We start from the raw sequence: 24983 nt of genomic DNA, 5'->3' as shown, positions 1-24983 counted from the left end.
ATTTTAAGCCATCAGTGTTCAGTAAATTTGCTTGAGTTTCTGGTTTTAGAAACATAAAGTAGGACCTAATATATGTTTACTTGTTGATACACATTAACATATATTGTATCACTTCTGGTTGAACATATGTGGATTGCAGAAGCTTGTGTTAGTGGTTTTGAAACTCTGCATTTTTTTAAAATGTATACTGTTTCTTGCTCTGCATAAGTAACTGTGATCTAACCATGTTGGAATGGATTTTTGGTTTGATTTTGTTGTCTGGCGCGCACTACAGTAAGTTGAGTAGTATCTGACATTTTCTGGTGCAAATTATCAAGCTTAATATGTGTTAGTCCAAGGGGGAGATTGTTAGAATCAACATGGACTTGTCACACATTAACATATAGTAAATTGATAATTAGCTTAATGTCAAAACTAGTTCAACATGGACACAAACTATAAATCAATACTAGTAGCTTAATGAAGCAGTGTATCAATTCATTAAGGATAGTAATCCATTGCTTAGTCTACAAGAAAGGCTACAAGATGTGATACATTAAGAATCTAACTAGGAAACCTAATCCGATAAGGAATGCTTTAATGGGAAGCTCCTTGAGGGTTAAGTCACCTATATATATATATATGGATGAATTGGTCCCTGTTACCACCGACGTTATTTGCATAAGTTCTGTCTATTGAGAAGCAAGTTGGTAAGTAACAGAAGGTCATATTCAGTGATCAGAGTTTGCAGCTCCATAAGATGGAATCCATGCCTGTTATTGCTGAAGGTAAGTTTTAGTTCTTTTGTGATTGTTGTCAAGTTGGTGTGCATATGTTGTGAGCATGTATATGGTTTTTACATTTTTTTTCTTTTTGACTTGTCTACAAAAATGGCGGATTGACTTTGAAGTCTCTCCCTCATCTGGTTATCTGTAATTGAAGCCAATATTTGGATTCCAACTCGACTAGTTAATTAATGTTGATGAAAACAATATTTTTAATCCTTAATTCCAATGGTGAAAATATCGCATTGCTATGCCTCAACATTTTGTGATATCCAGTAGAAGGTTGACCAGTGTGATTAGCATAAACATAGTAGATGAGGATGAGGGTTAAGTGATTGACTTCTCATTTAGGGTATGATTAACAATTGACTTCAAGTTCTTACACCTAAGGGTATTCAATAAAACATAATGATGAGTTCATAGTTGCCTTGTTAGTTGGATTGGTTTAAATTAGAAGAACAAAGAAGTATTATCTTCAAAAATAACTTTTTTTACGCCTGAAATTTTTCAGTCACTGATATAATTTTAAACTGTTAAAAAGCTTGAAATATGACATGCTTGGAAAATTGATTAAATTATTTACTTTTATATTCATCTTGCAAGAGCAGTTGGACTATTTCCGTTTTCACAAAAAGAAAAATAAAAATAAAAATAAAAATTATAATAGTATAATAATAATAAAATTCCCTTATTCTCTCTTCTTGTCGAAGAGACGAAGACAACGTCTAGAAATCTATGAAAAGTAGTACTAAATACTAATCATAAGTCATAACCCAGTCTTCTCGGCTTTTTTTTTTTTTTTTCTTTCTTTATTTTCTTCAAATATTCGTGGACATATGTTGAAAATCTGTAATATGGCGTTACTAGAAGAACTTGAATGTAGCCGGAGTGCGATGTGGGACAAAGTCTTACTCGATCAGCAAAGAACTAGTGTTTACCACGGAGACAGAACGTAAGTGTTGGTTAGTCTTATCTCACTACTTGAGTCGTGAGTGGTGACTATCACATCATACTAATCTTTACACAAAGTCCATTCAAATCCCACGCAAAATTAAGGGAGAGAACAGAGGAGGAAATAAAGGAGGAAGAAAAAGTTGAAAGTGGGGGAATTTAGACTTTCACAAGCTCAAGAAGTGTCCTAAAAACATGCATCTTGAACTTCATTGCAAATTTGCAATACGAACATAGCAAAAGTGTGCGTTGTCCTCTTTAACATATGAACAGCTCCAGGATTATGGATCAGAATGGTGGTGATTCCAAGGGAATAATTTGTTAGCAGGGTCAGCTTAGTGATCAAGTTAGGGTTAGAGGTACTTTAATTAGAGCTATCAGTGTGTAGTTCAGATAATCCATATATCAATTTGTGGGAAATTCTTTTTCTATAATATTTACCTTCATATAAAAATGGAGTCATGAATGTTTTTCCCCTCGGGTTATTATTATAAAATAATGCATTTATCTCTCTCTTTCTCCTGGGTTTGTTTTTCTTCTTCAATGTTCAAACTCTAACCACCTCCATAATTTTATTTTTGGCAATGAATATATTACTTACCATTCAGAAGGATTCTCATAAAATTATGTTTAGGTTAATAAATCATGTATTCGTTGAAATAACTTTATTTCTTGTCAAAATTAAAATGCAGTTACCAGTTCCCTTAATTACTTAATTATTTGTATGATTCTTTCACCGAAGCATGCATGCTGAGCTTGTGGCGTGCTTCTTCCCTATTGAATCAGATTCTCTAGAGTTGGCGACCCTTCGAGATTTGAAGCATTATCAGTGCTGGGAATCTTGCTTATTTGTTAACCAAAAAACAATTATTCAAATCTTTCTACAAATTTTTTACTAATATCATCAATCAAGGTCGACAAAAAAGTCCCAACTTATAAAAAAGTTCTACGTTTATAAGAATTGCTAGCCCTTACCTCGCTTGTTTTTTTTTTTTTTTTTTTTTTTATAAATAATAATAATAAAAAGGTCAAGGGAAATATAGGTTTCAAACTTGAGAACTCATTCAACATTATCAATGAAAAACTATTTAGTAACTGAACACTTTATCGAACTTTCATATTTTGGCGGTAGTTTTTGCGCGCGCACTTGTCAGAATTCAAATGAAATTAGGCTCATAGGATGAAATAGGAGAGATGACGTAGTTTTCATTTAAGTCACTTTGATTCTATTTTCTTTTTACTAAAATAAAACTTATAACTTTAATTGTTAAAATCAATTATTTATACAATTTTAATTGTCGCGAGCCACTCTGTGACCTTAACATCTTTACATCCGGAATCTTTACATGAAAACAAGATAAATTAAGAAATTAGTTTGGTGGGATTAAATCTCATCATTCAAGAGCAATGAAACCGTTGAATTTCACATGGGAAGATTGAAGGAGAGACGATAACAATGGTAGGTGAAATCCAACAAAGTAAAAGCACAATCTACATAGTGTGGCTCAAATATGTATGAATCTTCCATAATGGGCCACTCAGCCTATTTGACCATCCTACAGTCTCTCCCCCAACACCATTCTTTCCGTCACTTTTTAAAGCATCAAAATCTGAGGCACTTCCCACACTCCTCCTCTTCCCCCCATCACTCTCTCTCTCTCTCTCTCTCTCTCTCAAACCAACCTCCCACCCATAAAAACAAACCCACATTTTCAAGAACGGAGAGATAGAGAGTGAGACAACGCAAGAACAATGATGTCCGGAGCAAGAATGAGATCAAGTTTGTCTGATAGCCCCAAGACCACCAAAGCCACCAATAATGGACCACCCTTGTCTGCCAGGACCTTCAGAGGCTCAGCAAAGCCGACCAGTAAGGTGACGCCGCGTGTCGCCGGAGCTTGGAGCATGAGTCCTCTGATGGAGGCTTTACCTGGCTCTCCACCACCTGTTGGTAGCAGTGGCTCCAGCCCTATCAGCTCGTTGAGCTCCAAGACTTGTTCTCCCAAATCAGAGAAGACTAGTTTCTTCTCTGACATGCCTACAAATGCGTCCACCCCAAGAAACCAGGTATTTACTCCTTGAAAGAAAATGGTTTTGTTTGATCGTAGAAAAATGGTTTCTTGCCTTATCTCTGTTTGACATTGTTATATGGATCATGTGAATTGAGAATCATGCAAGGTGTGGCCTAAAAGGTTTGTGTGAAGATCTTAAAAGAATGGTAATTTCTCTCAAGGGTATTGAATTCTGATGATTTTTGATATTTGATGAGATGAGTATTGGATATTTTCTGATTTTGTTGATCTCTATATAACAGTTGATGATAGCATAGATTGGTTTTGAAGATGATCAATCTTCATCTTATTTCGTGTAAAAATAGTTTCACGGTTGTGAAATCTGTTAGAGTTTTGATCAATTGGTACATGAGAAAATACATGCTCTGCTTTTGATAGATTGGTCTGAAGATGATGATCATCATCCGTTTGATAATACTCAAGATGATTGATTCCTTCTTGTAAATCTCTCCTTTTCCCATTAACTTTTCTGATTTTTATGTCTATAAACGATTTTATTTGGATTGGATTATAGGATGGGTTGGAGAATGCCAAAGACTATGGCCGGCTCTGTCTCACCAATTTCCAGAACAATCCTCACAAGGGTTCCTGCCTGAGCAAGCTGTCAATGGCCTCGGATCCTCACCATGAAATTGTTGAGCACCAATCAAACTCAGAGAGAGAGGAGAGGTCTGTTGATGAAGAGGATAGCCATTTGGCATGTGGGGAGCAGAGCACAAATGAAGAATCCGATGGCGGCGGAAGCCCGATTGCCGGAAGAGATAAGCTGATGGAACGGCCGAAGCCGTACCATGAGTTCTTGGATGAAGTCAAGAAGCAGGAGCTGCAGGCTGAGGTTGAGGCATGGAAGAAAGCTGAGCAAATGAGGCTTATGACCAAGTGAGGAAATTTGACCTCCATTAATTTCCTTGCATGAACTTGACTATTTGAGTAAATGGTATGAATGGTTTTGTAAGTCTATTCAAACGTGTTGACAGGTTGAGAAGAGAAGAAGCTGCCATTGAGGAATGGGAATTCAAGCAGACCAGCAAGGCCCTGAAGGACATCAAAAAGCTTGAGGTACGAAATTGTCTGATTACTATTATGTTTTTGGGCCAATCTGCACAGTAGTATGTGATTACCAATAGGAGGATGCAGGAAATAACACAGTTTTATTACGGATTGAAAATTTTTAACCACTAAAGTTACAGTGCTCATTTTACATCCTCTACTCCGAGTTTCTAATACTGCTCAACATCTCTACCAATTTTGTAGATCGCATATTTAATTATTTAATGAAGGCGGCAAAATTGCTAAGCACAAAAAAACGTTAACTTAAATCGTACGGTTATTACTACGTCGTTAATTAACACATCCAACTGTCACATCGTGGTTTATTAATGCGGTCTTTCAAAATGACTTGAAGAATATGAGACCTACTTATATATGGATAGATTGGCAAGTCTCATTTATTATTTAGAGATGTGGTTGATATTGAACTCATTTCTATTATGTTTTTTGGTTGATAATTTGGCAGATTAAACTGGAGAAGCAACGTGCAAAAGCAGTGGAAAACACATGGAAGACAATAAGCTTGACCAAAGAGGAGGCAAACAGGAGGAAGATAAGAGCAAGGCAATGCACAATCGGAAGAATATCAGCAGTTTCAGAAAATTATCAGAAGTCCAACTCCTCCACCAAGAGCTTAATTTGGAACAAACTCACTGTTTACTGCAAGTCCATGTATTTCAAATCTGTGCAAGGCAAGGTGCCAACATCATCAGAAAGGCAACGGTCGTTAAAGTAGTTTCCTTTCTCATAAGCTATCTGACATCGAATAAAGTTAGATGTGTGCCAGAAATCGTTGTAACCTTATGTCATGAATAAACTTGGGTATGTGCAAGCAATCCCTTAATTTCTAGTGGAAAACAGAGCAAGTCTTTCAAAAGCAGAAAAAAGACTTGATCACATCCAGTTATGGATTCCAGTCAATACACCAGACTCGCATGCTGAAACATATCAAATGTCGATTCTTAGAGACCAAAGTAAAAAACATACAAGGTCTCATCACACAACAGAGAGAAAAAAAGCTATCCGGCCGCTAGAATGGAGTGAAAAGCATTTCCAAATGCCAAAAAGACACCTTTGCATCGTCGGGACTAATGGGATACTGAAAATTGCATTTTAAACTTTGCTCAGATGATCGGATCTCGTCAGCACGCAGAGCTCTGAACTCGGGAAACATATCTTTTGCATAATTTCCATGTGTCCCGTTAATTTTAAAAGCAATATTTCACTCCGAATCCAAAACATAATTCAAGGAATCACTCATATAGTAGTATTCCCAGACTTTTCAATGATGTTAGATCGAGATATCAACAGCCAAAGCTCCAAGAAAATATGTACAATATAGGACTGAATAATTTTCATTACATTTAGTTATAGTTGATTATGGAACATCTACAAGTCAAATATACAACAATAAATACAACAGCTGGGTTCTAGCCAGATAAAAATGTACATTGCTGCTGCATTTGGAAATGCATACCAATACCAAAACAATTGCCGTAGGATTCACAGAGGATCAGTGAGCAGTCTCAGGTACCCAACCTGAAACCATACTCTCATCCACAGGCTTTGCGCCACAAGACCTGGATACAGATTCAAAGAGTTTTTCAATCTCTGGTGCACACCTTATGAAAGCCCGGTTCCAGAAGTTGTACCTCGGATTCTAGCAGTCACAGAGAAACGTAGGTAAGTATGCATCATACAGAAAGTATCAAGTTTTTTTGTGTGCGCGTGCGTCTTTTTTTTTTTTTTTTGGGGGGGTGGGATGGATGTTTACCTTGATTAGCTCAATGAATGTTATCAGTAGACCCCATGGGTGAGGGCGATTAACAATGAGACGTTCCAACAATACCCTTGTGATTTGCTCCTGGATAATTTCCTGCTGAAAGACAGTACATTGACAGTTTAACACATGCAGTAAAATTATCACCTACTTGAGTCATCAAAACATGGCAAGTACAATACTCAAACCTAGATACCAAAAGATCTTGAAGTGCAATAATTTAGGAAATTGTCTCACCTGGTTTGACTCCGCGAACAAGTAAAGAACAATGAAGGAGAAGTAATGTGTATGGGTGTTCGGATAGCGCAGTTGGTTTGCAATTGCATTTAGGAAAAGGTAGCGTCCTTCAGTATCTAGGTCCACTATCAGAGTCTGGAAGATATCCAAAGCAGCACCCACCAAATATACAAATGGAACAGTTTGATTTGCCTGTGCGTGAGGTGTTCTAGCCTGAAGCTGCTGGATAGCCTGCAAATGTAAACCCCGACAATAAGCATCAGAACATCCACAATATTATTACGATTGTTCACTGCTAAAAGTTTAGCTATAAAATATGCAAATCAAAAAATTATAGCAATTAGGTACAAGACAAATGATTCAAAAAGGAATTTGTATACTTCACTATTAAAAAACTAGAATCTTGATTTTAAACAAACTACTATAAGAATGGTTGGATATTAAAATGAAAACTCAGTACCTGCATCCCCACATAGAGTACAAGGGAGTTGATGAGGGGTACATTGTAACGAGTACCAGCTGAGGCAGCTTCGGTTGGTAAAAGGAGCAATTTTTGCTTCAATTCGGTCAAAAATGAAGAACCTTGTTGCCTTGTCTGCAAAGTATAAAAATGATATAACTTGTATCAGAAGAGCAGACTAGGAACACATAATGTAAATTAGAAACCCTAGTAAAATAAGAACCTTAAACCTAATTAACACAGAAGGAAAGCAGTATCTGTCCATGATGTACAGAAGTCTACATACCTTGAGATACTCATCCACATCGGTCTTCATCTGCTTTAATTTCAGAGCTGCATCAACCTCAGAAAGAACACGTGGAGATTGAGTGATTTCAGCAAGCAAATCAATCTGCAAACATAAGGGAGAAACCAGACCCCATTCCGATCAGTTCCATGACCAAAAAAAAAAAACATAAAGTTAACTATTCTGTTTGTGTAATTGGCAGTTAAATACAACAAGCAAATTTCTGTAAAATAATTAAGATTTTTTGGACTATCTTTTTTCTCCTCAACTGCAAAGAGAGAGAGAGAGAGAGAGAAGCTGTATTGAAAGCAGTTAAACAATGTTCAGAAGTTCCTTCCTCTTTTTGTTTTTTTTCTTTTCTGTTTTTACTTTCATATTTGTAATTTACCATTTTACCCATCATACCATTCTAATATATTTTCTATTCTTAAAGTTTTAACCAACCAAGGGTGCAGGGTTTTTAAAAATGAAACCATAAGCACTATCTGCTTAATTAATATATATATATATATATATATATATATATATATATATATATATATAAAGGATCATCAGCAACCTTTAAGTTTGGAGTAGATGGGTCAGGAAGCCTCATGTTACGGGGAAATGCACTGAGGATGATATTTCGCATTTGAATGCAACTCGGGGGAATAACATCACAGAAAGTGAAGTGATAATCACAAAGGAACTCAGGGAAATCATGGAGCAGCACAAGTAACACTCTAAGGGTGCCTTTATACAGGAAGTGAACCTACATGGATAAAGAGGACAAAAATGATGTGAGATAGCAATTTAAGGTATACTTCGGCAAACAATGAAATCCAACAGAATAAAAAGCATACCGGAACTCCTAGTTCAGCATTCCTCAAAAAAGGCTCCATGAATTGAAATAAGTCAACCAGCAAACGTTGGATATAGGGCCAACCCTTCTGACCATTTCCAGCTAGCATTTTAGGCATGAAACTCCTATGACTCACCAACTCGAGCCATGCAAAGCTGATGTTGCCAAAAGAGAAATATATCAAAAATTTAATCATCAACACATCAACAGATCTAGTGTTGGTACACCAGTATTAAATTAAAATCTTCCCAAACACCAACGCCAACAATGCACAACAGATAGAGACAACAGAGATGAAGAAAGGGGCATTAGAAAGAGAAGATACAAGGTTCATGATCCCAAACTATGAAATAAGTCCCCAAAACAGATAACTTGATTTGATCATTAATTAAATAAACCCCAAAACTTAGAACCCCACCAGCCAATCATGGATAATGACAGCCTATAAGTTCATAAACAGATGGCCATAATAGAAAATGATGCTAACCTGAATGTAGGAACTTTGAGGGGTTGCAACGCATGAAATGCATTTGCGAAGGCTGTCAATATCTGGAACATAGACAACAGAGACACTAGTGAATTGACATGGCCAAAATGACAAACCAGAGGCAAAAGATTATCTAATCCAGTAGATCTAGACCTGAAAGTTAGCACCATCAATAACAGGATCCAAAGACCCAAGGTCTAGCAGCCAGTTAACAAACAATCTAAAATACGGTCTTGCATTGAAAGATGATTTCTTCTCCTCTGCATCCTTTTGAATAAATCTCACTGTAACTGCCAAAATCTGTCAAAATACCAAATTGTCATACAAAACCATTACTGGATAAGCAGTAAAAATATTCCAACCAAAATGGCGCTGTGCTCACCTTGGACAAGAGCATTAGTTTACTTGATCCCGGCTCCATCTGAAATAAATGTACGTTCCACAACGGAGTTAGGCCCAAATACGTATGTATGTATGTATATGCATATGTATATAAATGAAGAAATAATTACCTTGAGAATTAAAAATACAAGTTTAGCATAAATATCAATGGCAAGGAAGGATAGATTCTGCACTTGTTGAGGAGTTTGCAGTGTGCCTGAATTAATCACCTCAGAAGATAGACAATGTGCAACAGTAAGCTCCTGAAAATGAAGAAAGAAAAGGCAACCCTATTAAATTTTTTTAACTCTTAATATAATCCAGAAGTACATCATAATAAAATTGAAAACTCACTGTGAGTAGCCGGAAAAATCGGTCCGTAAGATCATCCCCATTCAGCATGCCACTTGAGTGCAACTGTATGATTAAATGGGCACAACTATTTTCGTTTGCACCAGGAAGTTCACAAATCCGGTACCACTCAGCAAACAGCATAGACACCTACAAATTATTCATATAAGCAAAAAAGCAAGCAAAGGCAAAACAGATGTACAGTGCACTTATATTAAACATGCTGACGGATCTCCATTTTTCTTAATTTGTTAACCGATGAATATTGTGTTCTTTGTTAAGAAAAAGGAACCGCAAGAATGTCTCATGGTACCTGCTCGCGAAAACCAGGAGGATCTGGTTCCGCAGACTCCACAATACTGAACTCTTCCCTGCTTACTGGGGAGTGAACAGAAGCCTGCATCATCATAGAAAAAAAATAAAATTAACATCATTTGAGGCAGAAAAGACACCTAAAATAGGCCAAAATACTAAAGACACTAGCCTTTTTCTCTCTCGATTGTCTGGCCTTGTCATCCTTCCCAACATTAACACCAGATGGAGCAGCTCCATTAGCAGCAGGATTCTTGACAATTTCAACCACCTGCTGCAGTGACTCGGGAGATCCAGGCTTCGCAGCAGCCTGTGTTTCAGAATTCGTCAACAAACTTGACTAACAGATGATCAGAAACAGATGTTCTTTTATACACAAACCTTTCCCAATGCATCAACAAGATTTGCGAAAAAAACTCTACTAACAGATAACATAAAAAGAAGTTCTTTTATACACAGACCTTTCCCATTGCATCAACAAGACTCTGAAGTTCTGAGATAACTTTAGATTCTTCAATAACCAAAGTTTGGAGCAAGGAAGTGGCGAACTCTGTTGCTGGCTCTGTGGATTTTAATACAAGGAATCAGTAAGTTGAACATCTTCATGTACTTGCCATGTAAATATTATATTCATTTTACTTACTATTCCTGCCACCATCAATAAGTTTTGCCATGTGAACATTGTACTCTGCAAGGTTTAGCAGTTCACTGCGTATAAGGCCAACAGTAATTTCTTTATTAAACTTCCGCTCCTCATCAGAATAAATCACCTGAAAGAAATTGTAAATAAATGTATTACAAGCGAAGGCCAGTATTGGAAAAATATAGCAATATGCCAATATCAGTTTCTAATTGTGACTAAGGTGACATGATCATAGAACTATGAAATAGCATTTACCAACTAAGACTAAACATTTAGGTCATTGAAAAGTTGAGTGACCAAAATCAACATTCAAACCTTCTAGAGAAAAAGAAACCAGAAAAAAAGAACATGATTCAAAGGGGAGGGCTGGACTGCGTAAACAATATCTGCCAGTGTAATAGTGCATACCCAACTAGTGAGCTGCGTAAAGACAAGCTTGCAAACATCACGAATCGCAGTCAGCATTGCTAGATGTGCGCCAACATGAATCTGGTTTGTTGCATTCTCGTACAAACCCTTGAAAACCTGTATGAAGATTAGTAAAGCAAATTTATAATCAATGGACATTATTTAAAGCAGTTGCTCAAAACACAACAGAGAAACTCCATAAACAATCAAGCTAACTCACAATTATCTTTATAGGCGAACACATGAAAAAAAAAAAAAGCTTCTTCGAAAGAGTAGCACTGACCTTTTGAGCCACAGCCAAGGCAGCCTCATCTCGACTAACACACCTGAGTATAATATCAGGTACTTCACCAATGACTCCCTAGATTGACATTTATGTTAGTGGACATGTAGATACGAATGTATAAATGCAAGTGTGAGTACAAAATGGAGAACTCTCCAAGTAAATGGGAGCCTATATATGGGAACAAAGATATACAGTACCTGGATTTCTGATTCTCTAGCATCGTTAGTCACCAGAGCTTCCAACTGAAACCATTACAGAACATGGGTCAGGCTAAGATTGCATCATTACGTACTAAAATAAAAAGGCAAAATAGAAATATTTATGCGTGAACTGAGTATCCTTTGCAACTCCCATATAATGTATTGATGGTTGCTGTGTGTCATTATGCAAATTCAAATCCACGTTTACTGAGTGTTTGGCTGTGCAATGCCTTTGTCCCCTTCTCCGATCCCCCCTCTCAAAATGGAAGAGGATAAAGAGTGCCAACCCAATTTGGGTAATGTTACATACATGAAAATGAATGATATGCCAGACAGGGACAAACACAACACTTCTGGAACCTTTATAAATAGACCAAGAACCCATCCCCAATACAAATAGGACTAGACAAACATCAGATAAGTAAAAGCTAAAAAGGTTGACCTTCTGTGCAACAATCTGGTATTTTTCCAATGCAGCCCCTGTGGTGAGGGAAGGTTCTGAGAGACTTCCAAGACGTTCAGTTACAGCAGGTGAAGGTGGTGGCTGTGAGGACACTCCAGATTCCTGGAAACAAAATAAAAATTTGGGCAACAGAGAAAACATGAAACTTAACCACCCTACAATCATGAAAGAAGTTTCGTCAACCTTTACAGCATCAGATGACTCTACAGAGTGCAGCTCAGGGGCAGAAGCAGCAGAAGGAAATGAGGCAACAACAGAATCATTTTCAGAACTATGCTGGGAAACACCATCAGCCATCCCAACATGAATAGATGGAGCACTGTTACACATAATACTGTAATGTCAAACATTTCAGCAATTAATACTTCATCATGCAGTACAGAACTATGAACACCAACCTAAGATGGAGGGCAGAATTGGATTCCATCGCTTCATCTAATGGACGAGAAACAGCTTCAAATTTGCTTCCAGGTCCTGGTGAGTAGCCCGTGTTAAGTTGTCCGGATGCTGAACCATATGTGCTAGTGAGACCAGTACTACCAGATGAAGCTGTGGTAGCAACTGGCAGAACGTGCGAACTTTGAATAGATTGGTTTTGCCAGGGAAGCCGAACAAAATCCTACATCATTTAGATGGTGTAAGAAGAAAAGAAGAACCACAAGGCATTCTTCAAAGGAGAAGATCTCCCAAGTAAAAGGTAGCATCTTACCTCATAAACTCGTTGCTGAGAAAGGGACAAATGACCAGGTTTAGGGCGGAGAGCTTCTGGCACAACACCCATAGAACCTTGTGGATACATGTTTGCATCAAAATAGGTTGCACCAACACCTTCTCTCTTTCTTCTTACTGAAAGCTGCGGACCTATTTCCCCGTCAATTGTTGCTACCGCCTGAAACAAATAAAACACCATTAAACGACAAAATAATTGAAGAGAGATGTCATCTAAATACAAGAATGATTTAATCTACTAAAATTAGACCTGATTTAATTTTCAAGGCTCCAAGAATTCACAAGAAAAAATTCTCATATGAAATTTAACAACTGAGATCAGTTGAACTGTTGAACAATTATGAAAACTGGATGTAAATTAACCAAACTGGATGTAAATTATGTAAACTAACCCCCGGGCCCGGGGGGGGGGGGGGAGATATTCCTTGCCCAAAGTCTCTCTCTCTCTATTGTATGGTTCAAGCAATATAAGTGAGTTAAAAAAAAAAAAAATCAGAAATTATCCACATTCATGGAACTATCATGATTATACAGGTGCCATTGCTTGAGGGAAGAAAAAAGCAAAAAAGGAAAAAATAAAAAACAAGAAGAAAAAAAGCAACTTGAATTCAGTAGATAGAAAAACAAAAACACACCAGGGCTAAAATTTAAAAAATGATATAAATTTGAATAAATAAATTGAAGCAGGTTTGGTTGTTAAGAGGGAGGGAGGGAGGAAGGGGGGAATTCACTCACCCCTTTTTAATGTACATACAAACTTAATATACAAGTAAAAGCATTTCTTCATCAAAGCAAACCTTATCTGTAGCAGCCTGCTCAATGACTGCACAGCCAAGATCCAGATTATCATTGGTTACAAGTTGAACAGCTTGTTCTAGAAGATCACTTGCAATGTTTAATCCCTGAAGAGAATTTCTTAGCTGACTTAATATTGAACTGCGCAAGGGTTCCTGCATGCAGAAAACACAAACCACTCAATGAATGCCAAAAAGCATCGCAATTACTGCAAATATGTGTATATGGTAACAAAAATCAATCAAATAGGACAAAATTATAATAAAGAAAAATACCTTGCATGTGACATGAGCTAGACTTCCTGCCAAACTGGCGACCATCAAGTGCGCTGCAGTAAAAATTCTTGTGTCATCTGATTCCATGGCATAGTCCTGCAAACACAAATATGGAGATGTTAGATAAATTAAATATTCTTGTCACATCTGATTTCCATTGCATAATCCCCACGAATAAAAGCATAAGGAGAGATGCTACATAAGTTACTAAATATATTAAGAGTCATGCTACACAAGTTACTAGATAGAAGAGTTCTTTACATACCAATGAAACAATCTTTAAATGCAAAAATCTAGCTTGGGCCCCACTCTAACGACAAAAAGAGCAAGCTAAGGGAGGCTTTCCTAGAGTGGTTGGTTTTATGAAGTTTTACTCTTCCTCTGTGAAACCATCTAACTAAATGCAATGAGTTGATAATTACAACTAGACTTCACCAGAGCTCCATGCATTATTACACTAAAAAACCAATAGTTGCACTTTAACCTTAACTTCCATTCTTAGGAAATATAAATTCCAATACTTCCTATCCAAGAACATATGTATATGGTCCAGAAGATCCAGATTGAATTAGTGTGTTAGCAACACAATTAAAAGCTCCACATTGCAGTGACCCCAACCACATTTACAAAAGCAAACAGTACAATATAAGAAGATGGTTTGAGCATAGTACAAGTGAACTATTCAGTACAAACACTCCTGAATTACCAACGACAATGCAAATTCAATACAAGAATGGCAAAGCGCAAGGATAGACTGGTGGGACTCGACGCAAAGACAAAAGTACAAATATGCTTCTAAACACTGACATTCTAGAGTAGAAGAATATCTTGCAGAACGGGGCAAACCATACTTGATAGAACACTACACTTGGGTCTAAAGAATCAGCATGCGAAAAAATAAAACTGCTACTGTGACATGGTGATATCAATAGAAATATGTGGCAAAACAAGAACTGACACTGACTAGATGACGAAGGAACATAGAAGCTAGAGTAGCAACAATCGAGGACAAGAAGACAAGTTAGAGTCACCAAAGAGCATGAATGATGAGAGACATATAGTAAGACATTGCACAATAATGACAAGACTTGGCATGCTACATAACCTAAAATCCCAGGTAGCAAAATCATTCTTAAGATGGATCCCAAGTAGAGGAAATTGACAACAAGTTGAGTAAACTAACCTTTAAAACAAGCTCCTTAGTTGTCTGGGTAGCTATAGAAACACTGCGCTGAACAATACCAGAGACAATTTCTTTGATAGCTCTATCCATAGCAATTGGAACCACTCTGCAATATATGAATAACAATTAGCAATTCTGCCAAAGAACTTGCAAACGTACTTGATAGGAAAGGACTTTCATAGCACCTTTGGAAATGCACGTGCAGCCCCCCCAAGGCACTGAGCTTCTGGTTGATAATTACGTGGGTTCCAATGTTAGGTATTGCTGTGGGATGCTGCAAAGAAAAAACAGCCAGCCAAGAAGTGAGGATGGGAAGAAACATACTAACTAAAAAAAATAGGGATTAAAAAACAAAAAAAAAACACGGATCTGCACCTGACTAACAGAAAATGGGGACTGTGATGGAGTAGCTTGTAACAGTCCTTGAGCAGAAGTGATCTGATCAGATAACCCCAAAGCAAGCTTGTCATCCTCCATCAAGGTAGCATACTAAAGAATATATAAAAAATCAATGCATACCCAATATGGAATGAAAATGTACAACAGCTATCCAGCAAGAAGATCTCAAGCAAAAGTTGAAAGCAAACCTGAGATAACAGATGTGTGTGGCTCCCAGAATTAGATGGAGCAACGTCAAGTGGTAGCTCAACTTGGTTTAGTGGAGAAATAATTCCAGATTTAACTTCAGCAATCTGTGGTTGAGATGCTCCAACATCTTTGTTGGAGAAATCTGGATTCCCTTCAAGTTCTCTGTTGCGATCCTTGAGAAGAGAAGTTGGTGTTATCTCCTTCAAATCCACTCCTAGATTCTTGAATAGAACCTGAAAATCCAAATAACAGCCTCATAATGAAGTAACTGGACTAACGATTAAGGCAGGCAAGCTCCAATAGAGAACTTAAGAGACAAGTGTAAGAATACCTCTATATCAAACTTGAGGTTCATCTTCAAGTTTGGCATGGAATAGATCTCAGCAAGTAATCCAAGAATACCCATTGTCCAGGGATTCGGTGGTTGATATGCGAGGCTATTCTGACATGGTTCCAAAATCTGCAACCAGTAAAAGAAAATAAGCTGTACGCACACCTACGTTTACAGAAAGACGAAGCTTAATAATAGCACCATACTATACCTTTGAAGTAAAAGGTATGACAGCAATCATCAACCCTTTCTCATATGCCTATTAGAAAGGAGGAAAATTAGTATCAACCACATAGTAATCAGTTAATAAGTAGGATAACAAAAATACTTTTAAAAAAATCTCTAGGAGCATAGCAAAATCAAAACAAAACAACAATGTTTAAACTAACACCTCTATGATCAAAGATTTGGGATCAATTTCACGAGCCCTTAAGACTTGATTCCTTCCAATAGTAAGCTTCCCAAGCCAGCTACCTAAATTTTTTAGCAATGAACGCTCCTCTGAGCTTGATTTTATAAGCTCAGACCCTAGAAGAACCTGAGAGGATATTCAAAGGCGTTAGACAATGCTGTCACACAATTATCTCCAAGTGCACAAATATGAAATACATGGCAGACCTTGCAGTTCTCATACGTGGCTTGAACAATCTCTTTATTCAAAGCCTTCGAATTAAGTTTGTCCAGAAATTTCAGGTACAAGTCATGAAAATTGGGCTCAATGCTTGCCCTGCCAAGAGTTAGGTATGTAATACATGTTAAGAGTCAGGACAATAATCACATAGTGGAGCAACCAGCATTGATAAATAAAATTTATGAGTTAGTATTTTATGTGAAGTACCCACCTTTTCATAACCATATACTGCGCAAACCAGGGATAGTATTGCTCTTTCAGTATCTCAGAAAACTCCTTCGACTTAACCTCAATATTAGCAAGTGATATATTATTAACTATAAATAATACTTTGTCCTGAATCTCTGCTGGAGCCTGTAGGGAAAAAAAAAAAAGAGACACATATTTAGTAGAATACTAATATCAACAAGATAAGTATCTGCTCTAAAACTACAAATTTCCTATATAACATCGACCACAGACAATTAAGTATTCCTCCAAAACATGCAAAGCAAAGACTAAATAAAAAAATAAAAACTCTGGTTCTGTTTCTTAAGAACACACTGTTGGTCTATAATGCTCCCTGTTCCAGCACCATATCAAGTAGGAAAAAATAAAAACAAATATCACCAAAAGAAAAAACTGGACAAAATAATCATCTCCTAAGCTCTTTCAATCAAAGTAAAGATAGGAAAAGCACGTAACTAGAGAAATACCACAAGAATCACCACTTTGTTAAACGCCAGTGAAGGGTACAAAAGCAAAGAACTAATAGTAGATGTATATATTGGACCCAGAAATCAAATACTCGTCAAGGGCGTCATGAAGTTATGTGGAAAGGAGGCCAAGAACTACTGACTGAAAAAAATACCATTGAAACCCGGAAATCAGATATATTGGCAATAGTCCACACTAATGCCAAGACTAACATGGAAAATTTACCGCTGGAACACAAAATACCATGATTTTCTAGGCCCTCATAAACATCTCTATCTCATGCATACTTGTGGCGAACTATAGTTATCCAAAGATAGCACCTCACTTAACAAGGATGTATTATATATATCCATAATAACAACATTGGTTAGCAGCTAAGACTAAATGGCAGTACGGTCAGGTGGAGTTGGATACTAAGAAAATATAGCAGCTAGGACTAAATGGCAATACGATCAGGTAGTGTTACACAAGTTTTTAGAAAATGCATGTGACGGTGAGACAAAACTCAACACATACTACTGCACATCATCATGCATGATATATAAGGCTAACTGGGTACCTCAACGGGAGCATCCCTTTTCTCAGCTGCTGCAACCAATGTTTCAATGCTCAAAGCAGAGCCAAACCCTGTATTGTATTGCAAAGGTTTTTTAATTAACATCACAAGTATGATGATTACTTAGAAGTGACGAGGTAAAGAAACTGAAAATTACTAGTAGAGGTAGCTCCTCGTGACGGACGAACAAAACCAGGGGAAGCAGAAGACAACATTGATGGAGCACTAACTGCATTTTGTAACTGCAATTATACAAAAAGGAAGAAAGAAATGTGATGATATAGGAGCTCAATCATAGCATATAACCCCGTGGAAGAGAAAAAGGTAAACAGGCATACCTTCTGAATACTCGGAGCGTCACTAACAGGAACAACTGCCGGTTGCGTCACAGAAGATACAAGTGGCTTTACCTCATTAGATGGAGTTGAGGACTTGTGACGGTCATCAAAAGAGCTTTCATGTCTCTGATGGAGCTGGAGCGGAGCAGATAGTGTCTGCCCAGTTTGTAAGATGCTTGATCCATTTAACTGAAACAGTAAGTCAGCATATAAGCAAGAAGGCGAAATAGCTCAGAGCGATAGATATAACTGACATGGATAAGTTCGAAGGTCCAGCATTTATTTAAAAACTCATATAAAGAGATTAAAATTGTGATCTTAAAAACAAACCAAAAGAAATGTCTTCCTAACAGACTGCGTTAGACAGTATAGACTTGCACTTTAAAGGAAAAGGTAGACATTATGAAGATTCGTGAGAAAATAAAATTTGAAAAGCATATGCAAATGATAGAAACATTACAGAACAGAAGGCGTTGACAAAAAGACCATTGGGTCTCAGAAGGGTTAACAAAGGAGAACCTCGAGGCTTATCATTACTCTTTTACCAGAGAAGAAAGAAATTATATGTTTGTCATGAAAGAAAAAGCTTATAAGACCTCTGTAATCATCCCTTCTCATACTAATTGGTAACAAAATTGAATTAGAGACACAAGTCACAAATCTGACCACACTTACCTCCACATTTCCTGAGGTAACTTGACTGGGACCGTGATGATGAACGGCAGAAGCATGGTTACTTCCATCTGAATCTGAATGACCAGATGAAATCCTGGCAAGAGCCTGTTCAATGAATACCACCAGCTCTGAATGAGTATTGCGCAAATGGGATATCTGAAGAATGTGATTGCAGTACTGTGGCCATTCAATCAGACGCTCCACAAACTGCTCCAGAGCCTTTGTTCCAAACACAAACATCTGCAAGTCAAGAGACTATTTAGCAACGTAATGATATGAAAATGTAATGAGAGAAGTTAAAAAGAGATGATACAAACTTTTGAATCCGCAGGTTTGCGCAATGCATCTAAAACACCACGCAGAGCAATCCCTAGAGTCAGATGAGTTACAAGCTGCTGCTTGATGACAGACCCTGAAATATGATTGTGAAAACATTACATGCAGAAAAACTGACTTAGTAATATCAATTCAGAATAGCATCTCACAGTGATTCTCACAAAAGTCTGAGAGTAAATTACAGTCAACTGAACCACATTTTAATTGTTGCTGCAAATTTATGAAAGTCCTTAAAGCTTGGATATAAAAACACAAGGGTCAGGAAATATTCTAAGCTTTCAACACAAGTTTAAAACCGTTGAAAACAATATTTCAACAGTGAGGATTAAGAAGAGATAGACCGAAAAGGGACAGAAAAGAGAACTATTGTTTTCATTATTATTTTTTATTCAAGACAAAATAGCAGCCATGTCAACACTTGCTCCTCACCGATTAAAGTTTTTATTTCCAAAGTGTAACTTGTGTATTGAATATTGTGCCAGAGATCCTGACCCATATATAATCAATAGATGGACACACATTGACCCATATAATCACACATGCGCCCAAAAAACTTGTGATCTATCCAAAACTGAAGCATCAACCACGATCAGTGATGATGGATATCCATTTTACATTACAATACATAACCTAAACTTCTAGTTCCAGAGAAAAAGGTTAAACATGTATTTGGACTCAAAGAGTCATTGATAGCAAATTTTATAACAAAACTCACCAAATAAAATTGCAGCAATTTTGAGCTGTCTTTCAGGATATTTCGGAAAGAATCTGTACTCTTCAAACAGATTAGCAATCATGCACTCAAAAATGGATTGTTCCCTGCCATTTGATGCAAGAAAAAGAAATTGTCAATTAAAAACATGCTAGAAAGTGAATATAAGAGTATTCAGCAGAAATCAGTAAAAACCTCCATGTTACCACTTACACTGAACCAACAAATTCCAAAAGCAGTCTCTCCAAGTTTCTAAATCATATGAAAAGTTTGACTTTAAAAGTACATTTTCTATACCAATGTTGTGCATATGGCACGTAAGACAATGAAATTGTCAAAACCAGCTTGGCTCCTCCCGGTGGGGGCTGGAGCAAAGAAATGGATAATTCATTACAAATGTACAAGCTTAGATGTACATTATTGCTCTCGAAAAAAAATATCAATATCAACTTCGACTACAAGACAAATAATATCCTGTGTACTTCCAACTATTCTAATGTACTATCAGAAAATCTACAACCTTCTTCAACAGAAGAGAAAAATCTAAAATAATGGTAAGGCTTTCAAAACCATTTGAAGTAAGCAGATGCAAAAGCTTTAATATACATACCTTTGAACAGAAGATTCTTTGAAACGGGCAAGCATTTGGACCATTGATTCAATAGTCAACTGACCAGAAAACATTTGATGGAAGTAAGAGTTGGCTTCAGCTTCAATGTCATCTGCATATCCATCTGTTGATGACTCTGTAGGCCCACCATTCTGCAGCCTTGGATTAGAATCCATAATTGATAGAGAGAGTTTTTCCATCTCCTCAGTAAGGTGGCTAGAAGTAATCTGGGCGACATGAGCTTTAAGAACCTACAATCACACACAGACGATGAAATTCTGCACAATAGAACTCCCACATTATAGAAAATAAAGCTGCAAGCCAGGTTGTAGAACCTTCGAGAATGTAGCAGTAGTGTCCCCATAGAGAGTTGAGACAGCACCAGCATGTTGGAAAGGTCTGGTTGAGAAATCTTGGGTCCCTCCAGCTTGAATCTCCTTCAGGAACTTGAGGCACTCCTGAAAAGTTACATTAGGTTTATAAGGTGGTAAATACATTTAAAAAACATATAAAAAAATACAATTATTCAGCATACTGCAATTATTGTGGCCCAACTATACAGCAGGGAATGGCAGCCAAGAGTACATTACCTCAAAGAAAGTATCTTTATATGTATTCAAATTACTACTCAACCACTTCTCGAGTTCTACAAGCTCTTTTCTGAAAGCAAGGGCCGCCAGTCTGATACTAAAGGGAGAAGGAATCATCTCCATGACGGACGACAAAATCTACAAATAAAAAATAATTACCTCATAAGTAAGAAATAAAATAGCCATTCCACCAAAGTTCAGACAGAAATAAGGCAGTCTGTTTTCAGATTATACAGAGACAATTACAACAGACAACTGGTTAGGAGACAATTCACAAGTTCACTCCAAACTCACCTTAAGCTCTTGACAGATATCCAATATTCTAGTCATGCTGTCTGGATCGCTATTGTAGGCATCCACAAATCCCCGCAGCACCAAAGAGGGGTTAGTATGCCAGAGGTCAACAATCATGCCATTACCCATGACATTTTTTACTATCATGGGGAAAACAATGAAAGACACTTCATATTGCAGCAGGTTGTATGGAGTCTGAAAACACAAAAATAGATTTATTAATTGTACTGGGAGAAAACAAAGGGTTAGAATTAATGCTCAAATAAATTTCAATATGTACATTAATGTGTGCCATCCCAAGAAGCAGGACTTCAGGACAGTGTTGAAGAGGATACTCAAGTATCGATCGAACAGAAAGAGCATGACCCCTCTCTGCTAGGTGACAAAGTACATCCAAAAGGTCTAGACACAACCATGCATGATTTGCATGTCCAAGTTGTAGCTTGTGGCCATTCACCGTATCCATATAGGGCTGAAAAGATGATAGGTAATTCAGAACAGTCAAAGTTATATAGAACATAAGCTGGATAACAGAATGAGCAAAGTTTAAAACATAAGAGGATACAGATAAGCTCGATGAATACAGGATCTTACCAGCTGCCTAACAGAGTGAGCAAAATTAAATACTTCAGGTGGTGATGAAACAGCATGTTTGAGAAAAGATAGCTGACCCTCAGTATTCTTCCAAACAGACCCACAGATGGCATGTAGGGGGAATGGCTCCTGCAAAGATCAAGAGACAGTTAATATGGTCCGAAACATCATGTTTTGCATATTAGTAATCTTAAACTTGCAAGTGTGCAAGACATACCTGACACACATGCTGATATACAGACATGAAAAAAGAGAATGCCTCCTGATTAGGAATGTAGAACCCCTCATGATCCAAATTTTCAATAACACTTATCCAATTGGTGTCTGGAGCCTGTATTCAGAACATAGGGATAAAAAGATGAATTTCCTTCACTGAACCATAACTAAATGAATTACTACAAGATTAGAAGTGGACTCACAAGTTGATTGATCATATCCACAAGGACATCAATGTTCCAGGTGTTTAGCATAGGCAAATCAGATGAAGTACTATAACCAAGCGCCAACCGGAAGGTAGAAAATGTATTCTGATTATCCTCAAGACCAGCATGGGTGCAGGCAATCGTGCCAAGTATTTTGGAGATAGTAATCTCATTGAGGGGTAAGAAAAGGGATAAAATCTCTTTGCACTGAGATGAATCAACTGTGCATCCATAACCTAATTCCTTCATAATATCTCCCATATTCATCTCCTTCTCCATTTCTGCTAAAATAGCGTCAAAATCATTTTCTCCACTTTCACGGAACAAGTCCATGTTCCTGCAGAAAAGGCGAAATCTATTGAGCAAAGGATGCATTTTATCATAACAAAGGAATAGAAAAGGCAAGTGTAAGGACTGTCATCTATTAGCCGACTTGAATAGTAATAATACCTCAAAAAATTGGCATCACGAAGCTCATCTGAAAGCAATGGACTTAAAACAAAAGAGTTTTCATCATCTTTCAGCTGCAGTAAAGATAATATCTGCATAAACGAATCTACATGCTTGGAAAGACCCTCAGACCGCTGAAGGAACATAACAATATTCTGAATTTTCTCAGAAGAGATCCTGTCAACAGGAGTTTCACACAATTTCTCAATCTGAGCCATACAGAAGTTTTTGCCTGGAAACAAACAAAAGAAACATTAAATACACAACACAATGGAAGAAGCAAAAATAAAAATAAAACGTACAAAAAATAAAATCATCGACCAACAATATTTCAATCCACCAGTCCATTTAATTACCGAAGCTTACCACATATTCTGGTGTCTAGGTTTTCTGAATCTGACAAAGCAAGACCAATGCCAATTTTCTCAGGTACAGACAGTTGCAATACACTCGAGAAATTCTCCACAATTCCTTCATTGACCTCTGTATTTCTTAGTGATTCACAAAACATAGTACTGAAATTTGGTTGGTCGATGAGATATTTGAAAATTGAGGCAAGAACCCGTTCCAGTGCCACATTCTTTGTATCTGTTCTGTAATGATTCAAATGATCCAGGCAGGTTTGGAGCAGCAAAACGCTTCCCTCAACTCCATATTCAATAAACTGGCATGAAACAGCAGACAACATCAGCAAGAGCTCAGGTGAAATGCAAGATTTAGATAAGGTTACTCCAGCGTTCTTGTATCAAATAATTTATTTTCTATCCTAAATACAGATCATAATTTTATAATCTGCGATTACAAGGATTTGACTCGAAGTTTTAAGCTTCACCCTCAGCTTGAGAAGAAGTAAACCTTCAATTGCCCACGTTTAAAAGTTACATATACTGCAGACTACACTAAATGTATCGTGCACTATCAACCATTCACTCAGCTACAAACATGAATTTCATACATGCGTGTGTGTGTGTATTCAAATTTCATATATGGACTACAGAAGCTCTAAAGTTTCTAGAGCTGTTGGGTAAAAAGCAAACAGTGAGCCCAATCAGAAATCAGACAATACAAACGGAGAAGCATGACTATCATAATATTTCATCTGCAAGCCCCATAATACTTTACAACAACAAATAAAATATAAAATAAAAACACTACATAGCATACGATTTTGGCACACAACCCTTAATTCAACCTTCTCTTAATTCATCTCTCACTGCCCCGCCACCCACCCTTCTGACTAAACATGATTTCGCCCTAGAAGTTCTACAATACTTATTCCAGTAAGGCCCCCGGCCTAACCACCGTAGCGTATCAGTTTACGACACCCCAGCAGAATCATTGCTTACCGACTCAGCTGCTGTAAACCAAACTCTACACAACTCTTAGTACATTCACCATTTTTCCTCTAATTTTTCAAAAAGTCTTTCAATTTCAGCACCTGTTACTTCACACCTAAACCATGAAGCTAAACTTGAACAAAGCATTCAATCACACCCAAACGGCCAGACTACCGCCTTGAGAAAATAGCACAGAGCTCACCGAGTAAGCCAAAACGACAAACAAAACCCCCGTTTTGAGTTCTAAAACTCTCACTAAAAGTCCAAAAACGAAACCGAACAAAATTGAAGTTGCGTTCAAATTCCGAACACTCCGAAACCAAAACAGAGAATTCTAGGGCTCCGAAATGAGAATCGGAAGCAAACAGAGCCGGAATTGAAAGAAAAGAGAGAAGGAGAGAGGTACTACCTGAGTAAGCTCTCGGTGAACAGTGTCCGAGTTGGCGTCATTGAGGCTTTGCAGGAGGAACCGAATCTGGTTCGCAGTGGCCTGCGAAAACTTGAGCATCGCGGAGACGACGAAGGCTCGACAGAGGGAGATAGGGTTTGCTGAGAGAGCGAGCGAGATTGGGGAGAGAGCAGAGGTTACGGGTGCCGGGGGGAAAGCGAAATTTTGGAGAGAACGGAAGGGTATTTCTGGGATTTTCGAGAATCGTCGACAAGCGCAATGGTGAGAGAGAGACTTCGGGTTGATGTGGGGAGGTCTGATCTGAATTCGGAGTGTGCGTAATATAGTGGTGAGCCCAGTGGGCTCCACACGAGAATCCTTCTTTCGCAATTTTTCTCCCTCACCTGCGGGTTATTTGTCTCAGTGAGCCCAGTGACGTTTACCTTCTATGGACGTCTGTGATTCTTTTTTCTTTTTCTTT

At 37.6% G+C, this 24983-nt stretch overlaps 2 protein-coding genes across 6 annotated transcripts; one reads left to right on the top strand and one right to left on the bottom strand.

The window, feature by feature from the left end:
• The first annotated feature begins 3329 nt into the window (after positions 1-3329).
• On the top strand, positions 3330-5717 carry LOC112175823. Its single transcript, XM_024313574.2, has 4 exons — positions 3330-3782; positions 4302-4666; positions 4765-4846; positions 5304-5717. The coding sequence occupies exons 1-4, from the start codon at positions 3468-3470 to the stop codon at positions 5571-5573; spliced, it is 1032 nt and encodes a 343-aa protein (XP_024169342.1). The 5' UTR covers positions 3330-3467; the 3' UTR covers positions 5574-5717.
• A 438-nt stretch (positions 5718-6155) lies between these two features.
• On the bottom strand, positions 6156-24811 carry LOC112175793 (CCR4-NOT transcription complex subunit 1). 5 transcript variants are annotated; one of them, XM_024313543.2, is made up of 51 exons: positions 24524-24811; positions 23144-23441; positions 22778-23009; positions 22325-22664; positions 22123-22236; positions 21906-22034; positions 21592-21783; positions 21312-21506; positions 21018-21155; positions 20763-20885; positions 20428-20678; positions 19821-19924; positions 19087-19181; positions 18770-19009; positions 18095-18283; positions 17914-17998; positions 17760-17827; positions 16716-16858; positions 16492-16600; positions 16265-16411; positions 16085-16132; positions 15874-16002; positions 15542-15775; positions 15330-15443; positions 15140-15228; positions 14955-15060; positions 13772-13867; positions 13499-13651; positions 12682-12861; positions 12371-12591; positions 12156-12306; positions 11952-12074; positions 11507-11551; positions 11307-11384; positions 11024-11140; positions 10616-10742; positions 10434-10534; positions 10145-10282; positions 9974-10057; positions 9664-9810; positions 9441-9572; positions 9311-9349; positions 9082-9228; positions 8929-8990; positions 8443-8596; positions 8160-8351; positions 7601-7705; positions 7315-7449; positions 6855-7085; positions 6612-6716; positions 6156-6497 (listed from the first exon to the last, which is right to left on the bottom strand). In XM_024313543.2, exons 1-51 carry the CDS (start codon positions 24620-24622, stop codon positions 6351-6353), a joined length of 7221 nt encoding a protein of 2406 aa, XP_024169311.1. In that variant the 5' UTR covers positions 24623-24811; the 3' UTR covers positions 6156-6350. The 5 variants fall into 5 exon arrangements, with proteins under 5 accessions (XP_024169311.1, XP_024169318.1, XP_024169322.1 ...); XM_024313550.2 differs by having other exon boundaries at positions 6612-6713; XM_024313554.2 differs by having other exon boundaries at positions 12156-12291.
• Between the last annotated feature and the right edge of the window lie 172 nt (positions 24812-24983).

This window comes from Rosa chinensis, chromosome 1 (assembly GCF_002994745.2).
Source record: "Rosa chinensis cultivar Old Blush chromosome 1, RchiOBHm-V2, whole genome shotgun sequence".
NCBI classification, from domain to species: Eukaryota; Viridiplantae; Streptophyta; class Magnoliopsida; order Rosales; family Rosaceae; genus Rosa; species Rosa chinensis.
The sequence above is the reverse complement of the archived record's forward strand: the minus strand, read 5'-3'. Positions and strand labels throughout refer to the sequence as shown.